At 40.3% G+C, this 16,411-nt stretch overlaps 2 protein-coding genes and 1 pseudogene across 5 annotated transcripts in view; all 3 read right to left on the bottom strand.

Annotated features, from left to right (window-relative positions):
* Nucleotides 1–4,987, bottom strand: part of LOC309488272 (uncharacterized protein) — a 99,585-nt gene extending 94,598 nt beyond the window's left edge. Inside the window, exons 1-7 of one of the 3 annotated variants that reach the window (XM_082156429.1) lie at nucleotides 4,907–4,982; nucleotides 4,749–4,830; nucleotides 4,301–4,660; nucleotides 3,869–4,203; nucleotides 3,725–3,827; nucleotides 3,595–3,617; nucleotides 3,101–3,415 (exon numbers count right to left, since the gene is read on the bottom strand). In XM_082156429.1, coding sequence (XP_082012555.1) covers nucleotides 3,293–3,415; nucleotides 3,595–3,617; nucleotides 3,725–3,827; nucleotides 3,869–4,203; nucleotides 4,301–4,660; nucleotides 4,749–4,830; nucleotides 4,907–4,954 — 1,074 coding nt within the window. In that variant the 5' untranslated portion in view covers nucleotides 4,955–4,982 and the 3' untranslated portion in view covers nucleotides 3,101–3,292. Of the gene's footprint in view, nucleotides 1–3,100; nucleotides 3,416–3,594; nucleotides 3,618–3,724; nucleotides 3,828–3,868; nucleotides 4,204–4,300; nucleotides 4,661–4,748; nucleotides 4,831–4,906 lie in introns of those variants that run through there. The other 2 variants (XM_082156431.1, XM_082156430.1) reach the window with 2 other exon arrangements.
* Nucleotides 1–16,411, bottom strand: part of LOC309488163 (uncharacterized protein) — a 120,662-nt gene that overhangs the window by 64,997 nt on the left and 39,254 nt on the right. The gene's annotated exons all lie outside the window — the stretch shown is intronic.
* LOC309488496 (secretory phospholipase A2 receptor-like) overlaps nucleotides 9,191–16,411 on the bottom strand; it is a 103,928-nt pseudogene continuing 96,707 nt past the window's right edge. The window contains exon 2 of the transcript XR_014211752.1: nucleotides 9,191–9,337. The product of XR_014211752.1 is annotated as a secretory phospholipase A2 receptor-like (transcript). The remainder of the gene's footprint in view (nucleotides 9,338–16,411) is intronic.

Below are 16,411 nucleotides of genomic sequence, written 5' to 3'. Positions count from 1 at the left end.
GCTGTTGCTATTATACCGGCGGGATAAATGACTCTTGCGCCCGACGCAAATCTAAAATGGGTTGGTCTGAAGTAGCTTCATTATTCATAGGTGTGGTTTCTATCTATCTATCTATCTATCTATCTATCTATCTATCTATCTATCTATCTATCTATCTATCTATCTATCGTAATAATGAATGATTTGCAAAAATGAAAACTGCTGCTTCTGTGTAGATGAGAGAATCAAAGTGTATGCGCGTTGTGCACACGCTACATTGATTATGGCCAAGCATGCGCCCTTAAAATAGCATATGAATAACATGCGCAACGCGCCACTGACTTTAAACTAGATTTTTTTCGGTTAGTGGCGGAATTGTTTTCTAAACGTGCAAAATAGAATGAGGGAACGTTTGTGCCGGAACACGCCTCCTCTTTGCGCTGAACCGCCCCCGGGAGCGCAAGTGTATTTCTTAGTTAACCGACGTGCGTCTGTGGAGGGAAAAGTCAGCTGTGCGCGGGTGCAAAATAGGAATAATACATGCGTCGGTGTACAAAGTCAATTGCGCTGGGTGCAAGATAGGGCCCTCTATGCGTTCTGTCTATGCCACCACTGTACAATTAGGCTACTTTTGTTCTTATAAATGTATTCATATATAATGGTATAAAGTACTTTCCATATGAATTGCTGTGTTCTGTGTGTTTTTGCTGTGTTGTGAACTAGAAGGTGAATAGATCCAATGATCTGCAATCACCAGGTGGCAGTAGAGACCATGTGTTAAATTCAGCATTCAGCAAGTTCCTCTTTTAAAGGGATAGTTCACACAGAAATGAAAATTTTGTCGTCACTTTCTCACCCTCAAGTTGTTCCAAACCTGTATGAATTTTCTTCTTCTATTGATCACAAAGGAAGGTATTCTAAAGCAGTGGCGGCTGGTGCTAAAAAGTGTTTTTTTTTTGTTTGTTTTTTGTGTGTGTGTGTGGGGGGATAAAAAAAAAAAAACGGAATTATTAATGCAGGACTGAATGTAGGCTAACTGTTAAATAACAATTTAACAGTGATAATAACGTATTATTACTGCGTAGCTAAAAATGGAAAATTCAGCATTTAAAGCATAAGTATAGGGTTGGGCAATAGGCTATAGCCAAATAAATCTGTATTTTGGGCTAAATGGCGATTTAGGCCTAAAGTATAATCTCAGTATTGACTTTTTTTTTTCTATTTTAATAGAAATATATATATATATATAATTTCTATATATATATATGTTTTTTCATATCCTGATCAATATTCTCCTACTATGTTCATATTGAAGGCTATGAAAAGAAACATGAACATGAATGTAACCTTGCAGTATCTATTATGTGCAAAAAATGGTCCAAATCACATTACATTCTAACATTGTATTATTACAATCTAAAACATAATAATGCTTTTTAAAGAAGACGTTAAATTCACTAAACTAAAAATGAAAATAAATAGCTTAAAACCAAAAAAAAAAATATATATATATACACTTGTAGGTTTGAAAATCTATAGGCCTAGCACATTTATGTTCACCAACAACAACAAATATTCAACAACAAATATTTTAGCAAAATATATTTATATTTTAGTGTTAATGTATATTTTAGTCAGAATTACTGCGCTCCGCCTGTTTGACGCGTAACTCTGTGGTTGAATCATGGATTGAATGCGAATGTGATTGAAAAAATCCCCTTCGCACTTTGGAGGTGCATCGCCCTATCGCCCTAATGAAGAAACCGCCCTGGTCACTAGACAGTTGATGGCACCCACTGGCTTAGTATGGGTTTGACTTAGGCACCCATAGTATTTTTTTCCTACTATGGAAGTCAATGGCTACCGTCAACTGTTTGAATACATTCTTTAAAATATCTTGTTTTTTGTTCAACAGAAGAAAGAGTTTTGGAACAACTTGAGGGTGAGTGAAGGCCCTTTCACACGGGACGCGACAGTCACAAGTGTCTTGTTAATTTTCAATAGGAGAAGTGCGGAAAAATATTTTATCTTTTTGTGAGGGGCAGCGGCTGCGTCAGCTTTAACCAATCATCGAACAGGTTATTAACAACCAATCATAGAACATTTTACTAAACTTATATCGGAGTGCAGAAAATAGAAATATTTTTGATAAATAATTAATGACATTAATTAATAATGACACCACCAAAAAAAAAAAAAAAAAATTCTGTTAAGATATATTTATCTATTTGTTTTGTTGATGATTGTAACTATGACAACATTCGACCCAAGACCGCAAAGCGAACACCACCTCAACTGCATAAAACGCTTCCACTACGAGAGAAAGCAGCAGCCGCTCAGTGATTGCACCGCTTGCCGCGTCCCATGTGAAAGGGCCTAAAGAGACATTTTCATTTTTGGGTGAACTATCCCTTTAAGAATTCTTGTTAAATACCAACTAAATGTGCACTAGTCCTTTTTAAACGGAACTGTATCTTATACAAGCACCAGGGTCCACCATTTGAGTAAACAGAATAAAAACAACATAACACATAAACACATTTTAACAAATGCACATTACATGCACATACATTTTCATTTAGTAGATGCAAATGAAGCATAGGCTACCATGCAAGTAATACGTGATTCATAAGGAAACTGTAAAACGGAACATTTCATAAGTTCCAAAGTTGACCTGAAAAGAACAACGCAGAGTCTAACAACATACATTCATTAATCCACATAAATTCAATGAGCACACAAACACAAACTACCTTTCTTTTCCCACGATTATCCCAAAGAAATATATGCCAATATACAGTATGCCAAAGAAATGCATATATCTAACAAAAAACAGTACAAAGCTATAATAACACTTAAACATACAAAGACATTAAAATATGACCACTTACAGCTATCATCTCGAAATCCTTATTTTGATGACATTGTTAGCTAGGCCTACTGTTATTTTAGGTAAAAAAACACTTTCAGAGCACTTAATTTGAACACTTATATGCTATATGCTATATATATATATATCATTCTTCACACACATACACACACACACACACACACACACATATATATATATATATATATATATATATATATATATATATATATATATATATATATATATATATATATATATATATGTAAAGTGCCGTAAAAATGATAAGACTACTCTGGGTTTAATTTTCAGAGGACAAAAGTCAACTCATAAAATCTAGGAGAAATTACCAAAATTATTCTGACAAATTGAATTAAATTGATGTTATAAGATCATGATCATGAGTTTTTATATGTGTCGCAGTGAAACGCTCCTCTCTGGATGTTACTGCTGTGATCTGACCTGAGCGTACAGAGACTGCTCCTGAATGACCTTTGATTTGGTCCTTCTAGTGTTCAGAGGTTTCTGACCAAAACTAATGGATGCGTAATTCATGCTGTCTTCATTCTAATATCAAGAGAGAAAATTATCTCCAATTATGAGAGGAAAATTACACATGATGTGGCATAATATACACCAAAAGTTTTAAAAACCATGAAAAAATATATTATCTATTAAATTAATAAAACAGATACATTGGTAAAGATTTGGAAAATATCTAAAATGGAAGATAATTGTGTACTTACTTGATTCTCTTGAGGTTTGGGCACTTTGGGAAATTAAGAAACAGTCTTGTCATTATAAATGGTAGTTCAATTTCTACAACATTTTCCTTTACAATAAAAAAATATATATATTTTATTCAGAAAGTCCTACCTTTATTCTGACCCCTGAATAGTTTTATTCCCAGAAAAACAACAAGGACAAAAAATATAATGTTTGAAACTCCAAGAGCAAGAAGAGTTGGATTCAGATAAAGCTAAACATTTCAACAGTTCAAGCCAGACATTTGCATTTCACCTTACCTCTAAAATAGAGTTGAGTTCCTTTTCCAAACAGTATCTCTCCACATGCGGCCACAGCGCAGTAGTAAATCCCAGCATCAGAGTCACTGATGTTGCTCTTGAGGAGATTGTAGACACAGCTCTGCGTTTGAGACTCACTGCTGTTCTTACACTGACCATTTCTCTCTCCTTTGGTGTAAAGGACTCCTTGAGAGTCTCCCAAGCTTTGTCTGAACCAGTAGACGCTGTGTTCTCCAGCACAACTCTCACTGAAGATGCTGCACTGCAAATTCACTGAATCCCCTGGATGAAGCGTGTCTATCAAAGACTGCTGAAGGTTTGTGTATCCACCTTGAAAAGTGACATAAAAGGAACAGAAATAGTAAGGACAATAAATAAATAAATCAGATGCCATAAATCAAACAAAGCTAAAAGCAGTAAAACTTACCTTTAAAAAATAATCTAGTACCTGCACCCATTCCAATGCTGTAATGTGATGCGACGACACAGTAATATGTTGATGAGTCTGAAGGCTTTGTCTGTAAAACGGTCAGATTAAAATGATCATCTCCTTTGGTAACATTAAAACGATTCATTTTCTCAAAGTCCTTATTCCAGCTGGGTTGTTGATTTAAATATAAAGACACAATTTGTATGAATCTTCCATCAGCCGTCTGTTTAAACCATGCTTTTGTTGATTGCAGAAGCGCTGAAAAGCTGCAAGTAAGATTCACATCCTCTCCAGCTCGAACTACTTTTACATCTTCCTGAACAACATCCACATTAGAGGACACATCAGAGGAGCAGACTGCAAAATCAAGAACACAATAGTAACCTTTAGAGTTCATAAATAGGCGACTTGTTTAATGTTTAAAAAGACATTAAGGTATATTTACATATTGTTGAGGAAAGCAAAAGAATGAAGTAATATCTCATGATCAGTCGTCTTCCAAAATTGTCCTCAGGCTTTGAATTTCTCTGAAAAAGCAAATGAATGAGCCACACCATCACACACGCTAAAGAATAAGGGTAGATCACAAGACTGTGTCCTTACCATGTGTCCATCCAGCTTTGGTCTCTGCTTTAGAAAACTGAGGCACATGTGCACTTTCACCTTAACTTTTCTGCTTTCACACCCCTCGCCACATCAAAATGGCAAAAAAAAAAAAAAGTCTAACCTAACCATCTTTCCATTGCTCACAAAAAAACTGTTATTTATCTTGACAGGTGTTATTAATACTACTGCTTAGTAAGTTGGCCTCTCTCAAAACTATGTGGTTAATTTGTTGTTTTATTGCTAATGCTTGATATGGTTTGACAAAAAAAAAAAAAAAAAAAAAAAGGAAATATGATGTTAAAAGAAGCATGTAACCAGAAGACAAACCTAAAGGGCCTCACGTGAAAGTTTTTTTTTACCGATGATGAGCATCCAACTATAAACATTTTTAATAATGTTTTGAATCAAGGGGATGGCAGAAGAAATGACAAGATCAAGTGCTATACCTATTCTGGATTGGTGAATACATGGTTATCCATACATCTGTCACAATATGCTGATCAGTAAACACAATGGAGAGTACAATATATAGTCTATAAATGTAGACCTATATTACATGAATAGGGCCCTATTTTAACGATCTGAAACGCAAGTATCAAACGCAAAACGCAAGTAACTTTGTGGGCGGATCTCGGGCGTTGTTGCTATTATACCGGCGGGATAAATGACTCTTGCGCCCGACGCAATCTAAAATGGGTTGGTCTGAAGTAGCTTCATTATTCAAGGTGTGGTTTGGGCGTAACTTGAAATAAACCAGAGCATCATCTCACATTCCCTTTAAGAGCAGGCGCGCTTGTTTCATGGCGGCTTGCTATTATAACGGCGGATTTGCCAGGCGCACGCCAGGAGCGGTTCACAGCCGAGGAGACTGACGTTCTCGTCAGGGCCGTAAAACACAGAGAAGTTACATTGTATGGGGATGGAGAAACCCACCCAAATAAGCTTCGGTTAAACAGGCGTTTAATAATTTGGGTAAATGTGTAAGCTAGATTTATGCCTATTTTTTTTCACATCTTCATGGACACCACAATGATTTCCCTCATGTGGAATATTTTTCCTTGTAATTATGTATGGTTTGCAAAAATGGCAACTGCTGCGTCTGTGTGTAGATGAGAGAAGCAAAGTGTATGCTCGTTGTGCACACGCTACATTATGGCCAAGCATGCGCCCGTAAAATAGCATCTGAACGTGCCACTGAAAACACGCCACTGACTTTAGGTTTTTCCTGGTCTGTGGCAGAATTGTTTTCTGGAACTGCAAAATAGCACCAGGGAACTTTTGCGCAGGAACACGCCTCCTCTTTTCGCTGAACCGCCCCCGGGAGCGCAAATTCATTCCCTAATTTACCGACCGTGCGTCTGTCGTCTGTGCTGGGTGCAAGATAGGGCCCAAGATAGGGCCCATAGTCTCTCAGTTTATTTGCTTTTATATTAGAACACTTGATGATTATCTAATCAAAATAACAATATGTATTGTAGTGACAAAAAACAATAACTGAAATCGAATGCGTTTCTGATTTGTTTATGTTTCTGTCGGCTACATGAACATATCAATGTTGAGCTAGCAATCACGTCACTAACTAGTTTTAAATATTAAACTCCGGCTAATGAATGCATAAAAGTGACCAGCTGGATATAAGCTAATGCAAATAGATGGTAACAATTGCGACATAAAACATTTGGGTCAGGTTTGCGTCTGTTTTTTTGTCACATTGTTTTAACTGCTTGAGGTAGCCACTAATGTTATTCCTCTCAGACTCGACGGCAAACATACTTCTGTTCTTTCTCTGCTAATGCAGCATTTAGTCAACAAATTAATTACTTTATAATGACATGACAATATGTACTTTAGTGTTCTGTATTCATACCATTTCGCTGTCTGTGTTTTAAATGCGCATCTGAAGTGTCAGCGCTGTATCTCCCTGCTGCGCGCAGCCTCACGTCTTAAAGGGGGTGGTAAAACACGATTTCACTTTTCTAACTTTAGTTAGTGTGTAATGTTGTTGTTTGAGCATAAACAACATCTGCACAGTTACAACTTTCAAAGTTTAAAGCAAAGGGAGATATTTGCTTTTAAAGAAATCAATTTCTAAGAACTACAAAAAACGGCCAGTAGGGACTACACGACATTCCTGCGGGCTTGCTGACATCACTAAGCCCAATATTTACATAAACCCCTCCTCCGATGAAGGATTCGCACAACGGCTAGTCCTGAAAGATGGAGCAGTTCCAACTTTAAAAACAGAAACTGTTTACGGGCCACAACCTGTAAGTATGATTTATTTTTCGTCGTTGTGTTTTCATGTGATAGTTCGTATTGTTAATTGTATGTTGTAGCAAGGAAGTAAACGAAGGACAACGCTGTTTGGCTCCACACACCAGTTTGTTAAATGCTAAAGTTAATTCATACTTATCCGACAAACACATACAAACTTCTGTTTAATATCACCAGCGCAGCGAACTTGGAATGTTCGTGGTTGTTGTCGTTTATGTGATCAGTGTAAATTATTCTTTGATTAGGCTATAGCTTTTATGTATTGTTTATCTACATGCTTGTTTATCTACAGGCATACTAAACATGGTTTTGTGTTTGATTTGGCTACTGTTGTAAAGCCAATGTTTAGTGTTCGTATTGGATTAATAGTTCAGATGACAGATATTTAGCTACAATCGTTCTAAATATACAAAAGTAACAGTGTCATATAGCGATCTGCAGTCTTAAAAAACATACCTTTCTGAAACGTCCTTTAACAGCCGTTCTTGAACAGGTTCTGCTCGATCCTCTCCACTAACATTCTCTGGGTCTGATTCGGGCTCAAACTGGTATGGCAATATTGACGCCGTTGTTTACTGAAGCACAAACTACCGGTAAAGATAAGGGGGCGTGACGTTTCCGAACAACGTGCACTTGGCGGTTAGCGAATCACAACACACTGGGCCAGCTAACCAATCTGAGCCCATTGCGTATTTTGAAGGGGGGGGGGGGGCTTCATAGAACGCGGAAATCATCCGACCGTTTTTACAAGGAGGGACAGAGCAGTGTAGAATAGAGCATCACAGTCCCGCCCACAGCCCGAGAGCGCTTCGGTGCCGGAAGTAAATTTCCCATTCATTTCTCCCATTGACGTTTTCGAAAATCCGTATCTAAAGAGTTTTAGAGCATGTCTGAGGATAACCAGCTACGGCTGAACTCATAGGCATACAACAAAAAAAAAAAAACGGCGAGAAAATCCAAAAAAAGTCAAAGGTACAAGACTGTGTACATATTTTCATTTCCGAGCGAAGGAACTACTCATCCCATAAACCACCGCGCCTCACTGAAGTCGACTGAAGCCACAACCGCGAAAGAGCTTTTAGAGCGACTTTAAAATCTGACGACAGCCACGCGAACTTTTTCTTGTGCCGTTTATAGCAGTTCTTTCAGTAGTAGCAGCTAATTGTGTAAATAGACTGGAAAGCATGGCTGGTGGTCCGCGGCTCACGGGTGCAGATCTGGCAGTCCGCGCGGCGTTCTGCTCATCAGTTTCAGCGGCCCACGGGCAGGTTGCTGACAAATGCCTCAACAATTTCCCACTTGTGATCCATGCTCATTTTATTCATGAAGTTATAGTTCATCCTTAATTTTAATAACATTTAATGTATTTTCTTAATAACAACAAGTGAAAATTAAAAAGTGAAGGTCAGCAAACCAGAAAGTGCATCATATTCAGTTTATTAACTTGCCATAAATTATTACACAAATGTTCAGTAAATGCATGAAGAGCTCTCTATGGCTCTGGGTATGCCTAAGCTAAATATTGATTTGACAGTGGCATCATAAAATGCTTGATATGACTCATACCATATATGAAGACTCCTCGGTTCAAATGTCACATCAGTGATACAGTGCAAAAAAACGCAACAGTTTTTTTTTCTTTTTTCTATTTATCTTGAGTCTTCACGAACTTTCGCGGGGTTTACACGAGCTCCACCAATCAGATGCATCACTGTGGGATTGTGGGATTGTTTAGGATTGTGGGTAATGAAGTACTTCTCCAAGACATCGCGAATAAAAGGCATTTATCTCAAAACAAGGTTAGTGCCCCATGAACTTTTGGCGGTTATATGAGCATATACAATCGCTTAGTACAGCCGTAGCTGGTTTTAAGTCTACCATGTATGGTTACGTTTTTATGGCTTATACCCCAACTGTCAATGGAGAAATTGTATTGAATTTTTACTTCCGGCACCGGCTGTGGGCGGGACTGTGATGCTCTATTATGGTTAAATAATGGCGACTGTACTCTACTGTATTTCATTTTATTTTTCTAAACTGTTTTAATTATTCTTATTTCTTTTTATTATTTTAATTTCTTCTATGTAAAGCACTTTGAATTGCCATTGTGTATGAAATGTGCTATATAAATAAACTTGCCTTGCCTTGCCTTGCCTTGCCTTAAATATGTGAAAAATAATGTGAATTTTTAAAAACGAAGCATGAACACAAGTTACAGTGCACCCCACAAACACAATCAAGCCTTCGAAAAAAGGCGTTTTACCACCCCTTTAACTAAACAACTCTGCCAGTGATAGTTTTTATTTGTCCTTTAGAGGCCGCTCTCGCTCTATATAATGCCAGCAGTCTCTTCTCAGCGCTCTCATACTGTACAATGACTGTGCAATGACACACTTCTCAGCCGATCCAGCAACGGATGCAACCTGTATAAACTATTGGTGTGGATTTTTGGCAATAACGATAGTTCCACCAATCAACTATCGGTACCGATATATCGGCAAAACTGATAAATCGGTCGACCTCTAATCTTATTATAATATTACTGCCCCTTAATCTGCACGTTTCCACCCGTGGCGCCGCCATTCTTGCATTCGCAAGCGACAACAGTGTAACCAGTTCTAACACTATGGCAAAAGTTTGAGCAAAGCAAGCAAACTGTTCTGTCATTGGCTGCACAGACGAGCATTGAACACTATTTAGAGTCCCAGTCTCAGACGAGACAAGAGAGCAGTGGATTCATTTTATTTTTCAACGGAAATCCCCCAGAAATAGATGAATCAATGTAACTCCACAACAACTACATAAATGTATTTTATGTCCAGGTGCATCTAAAAGTTGCAACCTCTTCCTCAGTCTCTCCGTAAGGCTGCACACCGCTACTGGTTATTTCTGAGATTTTGGATCAGTGAGATTATTCGTGTTTTGTTATTGTATCCGGAGCTTATGGAAAGGCTCCACTCTCTTCTGAATGGGGTGGAGGAGCAGCAACTCATTTGCATTTAAAGGGACACACACAAAAACTGACCGTTTTTGCTCACACCCAAAAAGGGGCAACTTTGACAAGCTATAATAAATGATCTGGGGGGTATTTTGAGCTGAAATTTCACAGACCCATTCTGGGGACACAATATATTTATATTACATCTTGTGAAAAGGGGCATAACATGTCACCTTTAAATGGCTCTGTGATGGATGAGTTTACGTACAGAGTATTCATAAATATTGTGTTGCTATTATACAAACTAGAATATTTATAAATGATTATGGCGATGAGTTTGAGACATGGTAAAAGTGTCATTTTTATTTTATTTTACTTTACCTCAGGAATGTTTACTATGCATGCAGCTGTGCGTGGGAAAGAAAGCGCACAAGATGAGACCACTTTCCATTATTAAGATCATTGATTAAGAACACATTTACACATAGTTTATTATTTATTTTCATTATGAATGACAGTTACTGCACAGCTTCAAATCTGTTAAAGCAGGGCTATGCAGTTTCGGGAATTTCTTCGCTGTATTCTCGCTTTTTGCTCGCAGGTTTCTCTATAGAGCTCCCCCTACAGCTTTGGAATATATATTTGACAACACTGTCGAAAAACTCGTTGGCGACTCTCAGATACCAGAGGCTAGTAGATCAACGACATCAAAGCAGATGGGACATTCTTTAAAACGTCTTCTTCATTCGGGTTCGAACAGCGTGAGGGAGCGCATAATGACAGAATTTTAGCAGATTTTTTTGCCGTAAAGCAATTTGTTACATCGTGAGACCTGATATCACACGATACTTCCTGACGCTGTGGCCGCCGGCCCGCCGGCTCAAAGTTGCAAGGGTGGTTTTTCCGCTCACAGGCGCTTGGGGGGTGCGAGACGACCACCATTCAACCCGAAAAAGTCATACAACTATTCCAATGAGAAAAAGTTACTTAGTTCACCTTTAATAGTCAATTAATAGCTGCAATAGTCAATAAAATATACAAGTAGTAATTTTCTTTAATTATATTTATTACTGTTTGTTTTGTATATTGTCTCATTTGGTAGCGATCCCATCATTATCGACATAGCACAGCTGATTGTTTGCTGTTATATCAGCGTCCAATGATCTGCAGCTCAACATGTGTTACCGGTGTGTTGCTGTTAGCAGTATGCAGCACGCTTTCAAAATGCATCTGGAATCAACATCTAAGAAAAGTGATTGACATTTTTATTCCACATCTCTGCGCATATTGTGTGGTCCAGTTATTAATTCCTAAATGGAGCAATCTTTACAAGTTTAAACTAGCTTCATGTTAGAAATGTTTTTAAATAGCGCCATGTCAACAGTGCACGAGTGAATCACTGAAGCATATAAGCAGCAGTAGCAGCGGTCTATAGCCCTTTTTATACGCTGTTAGCATGGATATGAAAACAGTTCAACTGATGCATTTGCGATTCAAATGACGTTCACCATATTTAGCGGGATAACTTCTATGATGCATCCTTTTATTTCCAAGAGCAATGTTTTCATTAGCTATGCTAAATGTGTGTGTTGAGTCACGTTAAAAGAACAATCAATACAGTTAAACTAAGCATCATGTTTATAGTCTTGTGGAGTGATTTACTAAGTGTAATGTCTGTATATATCCTTAACAGGCATCTATTAATACTTTAAAGACGATCACTCGTGAGTTCTCTCTGTGTTCGGTTTATTAGCTTTTTCAGCATGAACAACCACTCTAAACATCCCGTGTCTCTTCTTCGGCTCTCCATAACAACACTAGATCATTGCCAGTCGAACACTGACACCTTTTGGTCATTACCTGTCATTACATCTCCCCCCTAAAAGATGTTGCCCTTCTTAGTTAACATGAACGGTTAAGCAATAACATCACTCTGGCTTAACAATATTTTGTTTTGTAAAAACACAACTGTCTTGTTAACTTCCCACCTCAACGGTGTCTAATGAAAATAAACATTACTACTGTTCTTACAAATAACAGTGCATTTCCTAAACAATAACTCAGCACTATTTTTTTTTTTCAAAGTCCCTACACCCCATTTTCTTGATGGGATTTACCCTCCCCCTCCTCAAACCCAAAGTCCATAATCACAAGTCCAGTTTGTCTGGGGCTTTGCTCACTCTACCAGAGCGAGTAATGGTCACAGTCCCTTGGGTGGGTGTGGGAGTGTGTAGTGTCTCACCACTGTGTGTGTCCACAGTGTTCCTGTTCTCTGGAACAACCTGGTCAGGGCTCTCAGTGACAGGTGTGAATGTTTTGGGTATGCCCTGCAGGTGTCGCCGGTTCCTCCTGTAACGGTCCCCTCGTGTCGTCTCCACGATATAGGACCTTGGAGTAGAACTGGAGCTGCGCACGACCGCAGGCATTGTCCACTGTTTCTGTCCATCCAACTTTGTTAGCACCTGATCCCCCGGGTTCAGTGGGGGTAGAGTCCTTACTCCGTTCCTGCGGTTATAGTAATAGGCTTGCCTTTGCTTGGCTGCAGCGTCAGCCTGTCTGATCACATCCTCATTAGGCCAGTTCGGTTTCAGATTGTCCTGCAGGGTAGGCAAGGTGGTCCTGATTTTCCTGCCCATTAGCAGTTCAGCAGGACTGACTCCTGTCGACGAAGTGGGTGTGGCTCTGTACACCATCAGGGCAAGGAGAGGGTCCTGCTGTCTCAGTATAGATTTCGCTATCTGAACTGCCCTCTCTGCCTGCCCATTACTTTGAGGGTAGTGTGGGCTGGAAGTTACATGAACGAAGCCATATTCCTTGCTAAACTCCCTCATCTCTGCTGAAGATAGCTGGGGCCCATTATCGCTCACTATCACTTCCGGAATGCCAAAACGAGCAAATGTGGCTTTCAGCCTTGCTATAACTTGGCTAGTAGTGGTTGTAGGGAGATTCAAAATCTCCAGGTATCTAGAGTAATAATCTGATACTACTAAGTAGTTTTGCTTCTTACTCTCACACAGGTCTATAGCCACTTTCTGCCATGGCCTACAGGGCAGCTCGCTGGGTATTAACGGCTCCTTCCTCTGTGTGTTTCTAATTTCTCTGCAAAATGTACACTGCTGTACTGTTTTTACTATCTCATCAGACATTCCAGGCCACCATACAGATTGATAAGCTCTTTCTCTGCACTTTACCAGGCCTTGGTGTCCGTCATGGATTCTCTCTAAGATGACCTTCCTCATTTCTGTTGGAATGACAATGCGGTTGCCTCTAATGACCAAACCATCTATCTCAGATAATTCTCCTCTCACTTGGTAGAAGTCTTTGACTGCCTCAGGCACCTTTGCAGCATAATCAGGCCATCCTTTCCGGATGAAGCCTATGACCGTCTGGAGCTGACTATCATTTTCAGTGTGCTGTCTTAGCTCTGCCATCCGGTGAGGTGTGGCTGGGACCTGACTCATGACAGCCTCGATGTGTGCTGCCACCTCCAGATGACAGACCCCATCCCCACAGCATGGCTCTGGGCTCCTAGACAGTGCATCCGCCACTGCTAATGTTTTGCCTGGTGCATGTTCAGCTATGGCATTGAAGCGCATTAATCTCATTAATAGCCTCTGGCACCTGATTGGGACACAGTCTAAGTCTTTACTGTTCATGAGAGGTACCAATGGTTTGTGATCGGTAACCAGTCTAAAGCCATCAAGTCCATAGAGGTATTTATCAAACCGTTCACAGGACCACACGCTAGCCAAGCACTCCTTCTCGATTTGCGCATACCTTTTCTCCGCGTCACTTAATCGTCTTGAGCAGTAAGCCACGGGCTTCCAGTTATCTCCGTGCTGCTGGAGAAGAACGCCGCCCAGCCCGTAGCTGCTGGCGTCTGCTGACACTATGGTGGGCTTGTTGGCATCGTAGAGGTAAGTACCGGAGCTGTGGCTAGTGCAGTCTTTAGGTTCCTGAACGCCTCGCACTGAGCAGGTCCCCACATCCACTCCTTGTCTCCTTTCAGTAGTTCGTACAGTGGGTGGGCCACTGTTGATAACTCCGGAATGAACTTGGCTAAATAATTAACCATTCCTAAGAATCTTTTGAGCTCAGTAGCATTTTGTGGCTGTGGAAAGTTTCCTATCCCCGCGACTTTATTTGGGTCTGCCCTGACACCTGCCTCGTCGATTAGATGACCCAAAAAGCGAACCTGTCTCTGCTTGAACTTACACTTTGCCTGGTTTAACTTGAGTCCAGCTGCTTCAATGACCTTTAACACCTCAGCCAGTCGTCGGTCATGTTGCTCCTCTGTCTCTGCATGAATCAAAATATCATCCATAAAGATCTCTGTCCCTTCCAGGCCAGCCAGAGTTTCTGACATTTTTCTCTGGAAAATTTCGGGAGCACTTGTTATTCCAAAAGGAAGACGGCGGAAAGCATATCTCCCAAACGGAGTAATAAAAGTGGTGAGCATCCTGCTCTCCTCGTGTAGAGGGATCTGATAAAATCCACTTGCTGCGTCCAGTGACGTAAACACTTTTGAACCAGCTAGCTTTGGCATTATTTCCTCTACTGTGGGCAGGACATACTTCTCCCGTTTCACAGCTCTGTTCAACTTCCTGAGATCTGCACAGAGGCGGACCTCCTTCTTATTGGGTTTCAGCACCGGGACCATAGCAGCGCACCACTCTGTCGGCTGTGTTACTTTCTCAATTATTCCCTCATCCTCCATGCGCTGCAGTTCCTTTTTTACCAGTGGTACTAGTGGCAGGGGTATCCGCCTGGCTGTCGGCACTGCATATGGCTGGGCATCATCGCGCAGGGCTATTCTGACTGGCTCTGTTTTCAATAATCCGCTTGATCCAAACACACCACTAACCTCATCCATTCTCTTCACTAGTCCCATTTCCACTGCCTCATCGCGGCCCAGTAAACAGCTTTTTCCATCTGTCACATACACCTTTAGGGAGTACTTTCTCTCCTTATAGCTGGTGGTACCCTGGAACATGCCTATGCAGCTGAGATCGCCCCCTGGGCTAACAAAATGTGTGTCTGGAGGTTCTAGTTTTATTTTAGGAGTCATCTTTTTAAATGTATTTCTATCGATAATGGTAGCGTCGGCTCCTGTATCAATTTTAAAGGTTACTACCACATTATTTACAGGTAAGCCTACAGTCCATGTATCAACATTATCTTCCTTATCCACTGCTCCTAGGAAGTATGTCTGTCCAGGCTGTTCGCTTGTGACTTCTCTCACTGCTTTAGAATGACATTTGCGCTCCCAATGTCCTCCTTTGTGACACTTATTACACTTGCTTTTTAATGCAGGACAACGCCTTTCATCAGAATGTTGTGGCTTACCGCACCTCCCACACTCCTCTTTTGTGTTGGGTCCATGGCTGTTGTTCTCACGTCGCTGACACTTTTTCCTATACTGTCCCACCTTCCCTTTGACAGCATTTACATTGTCCAGCTGAGCGTCTGGTCGATTGGTTTGAAGATTAACCTGCCGCGTTATTGCCTCTGTCTGACGCACACTTTCAATCACTTGAGTCAGCGTCAGGTCTGCTTTGAGCTGGAACTGACGTGAAAGTTCCTTGTCTGCTATTCCCACCACAAGACGATCCCTTATGTGTTCATCTCTTGTAGTCCCGAATTGACAGTGCTCTGCTAACTCATATAATGTCCTAATGTACATTTCTGCCGTTTCTCCGGATTGCTGACTCCGTTGGTAGAAACATGCGCGCTCGTGTATGATGTTGCGTCGTGGAATAAAGTAGTCGTCAAATTTTTTTATGACCACTTCAAATTTCTTCTTGTCATCTTCCTCTGCAAACTCAAATGAACTGAATATCTTTTCAGCTTCACTGCCCATCGCGTAGATCAGCGAACTTACTTGAGTCTCGCCATCATCTTTGTTTAACTTTGTGGCTAACCGATAGCGGCAAAATCTCTGTTTCCACTCTGGCCATTCGGTTGGGCTCTCAAACTTAAACTCGCTCGGTGGGCTAAACTTCGCCATGTCTTCTATAATGTTACCGACACACAGCTTATTCTGACACCATGTAATGTCTGTATATATCCTTAACAGGCATCTATTAATACTTTAAAGACGATCACTCGTGAGTTCTCTCTGTGTTCGGTTTATTAGCTTTTTCAGCATGAACAACCACTCTAAACATCCCGTGTCTCTTCTTCGGCTCTCCATAACAACACTAGATCATTGCCAGTCGAACACTGACACCTTTTGGTCATTACCTGTCATTACACTAAGCATAAGTTGGAGCGCTATGCAGTTGTGTCTA

Source organism: Leuciscus leuciscus (genome assembly GCF_965113295.1).
Source record: "Leuciscus leuciscus genome assembly, chromosome: 2".
Lineage (NCBI taxonomy): Eukaryota > Metazoa > Chordata > Actinopteri > Cypriniformes > Leuciscidae > Leuciscus > Leuciscus leuciscus.
Note: the sequence above shows the minus strand (reverse complement) of the source record. Positions and strands in the feature narration are given on the sequence as shown.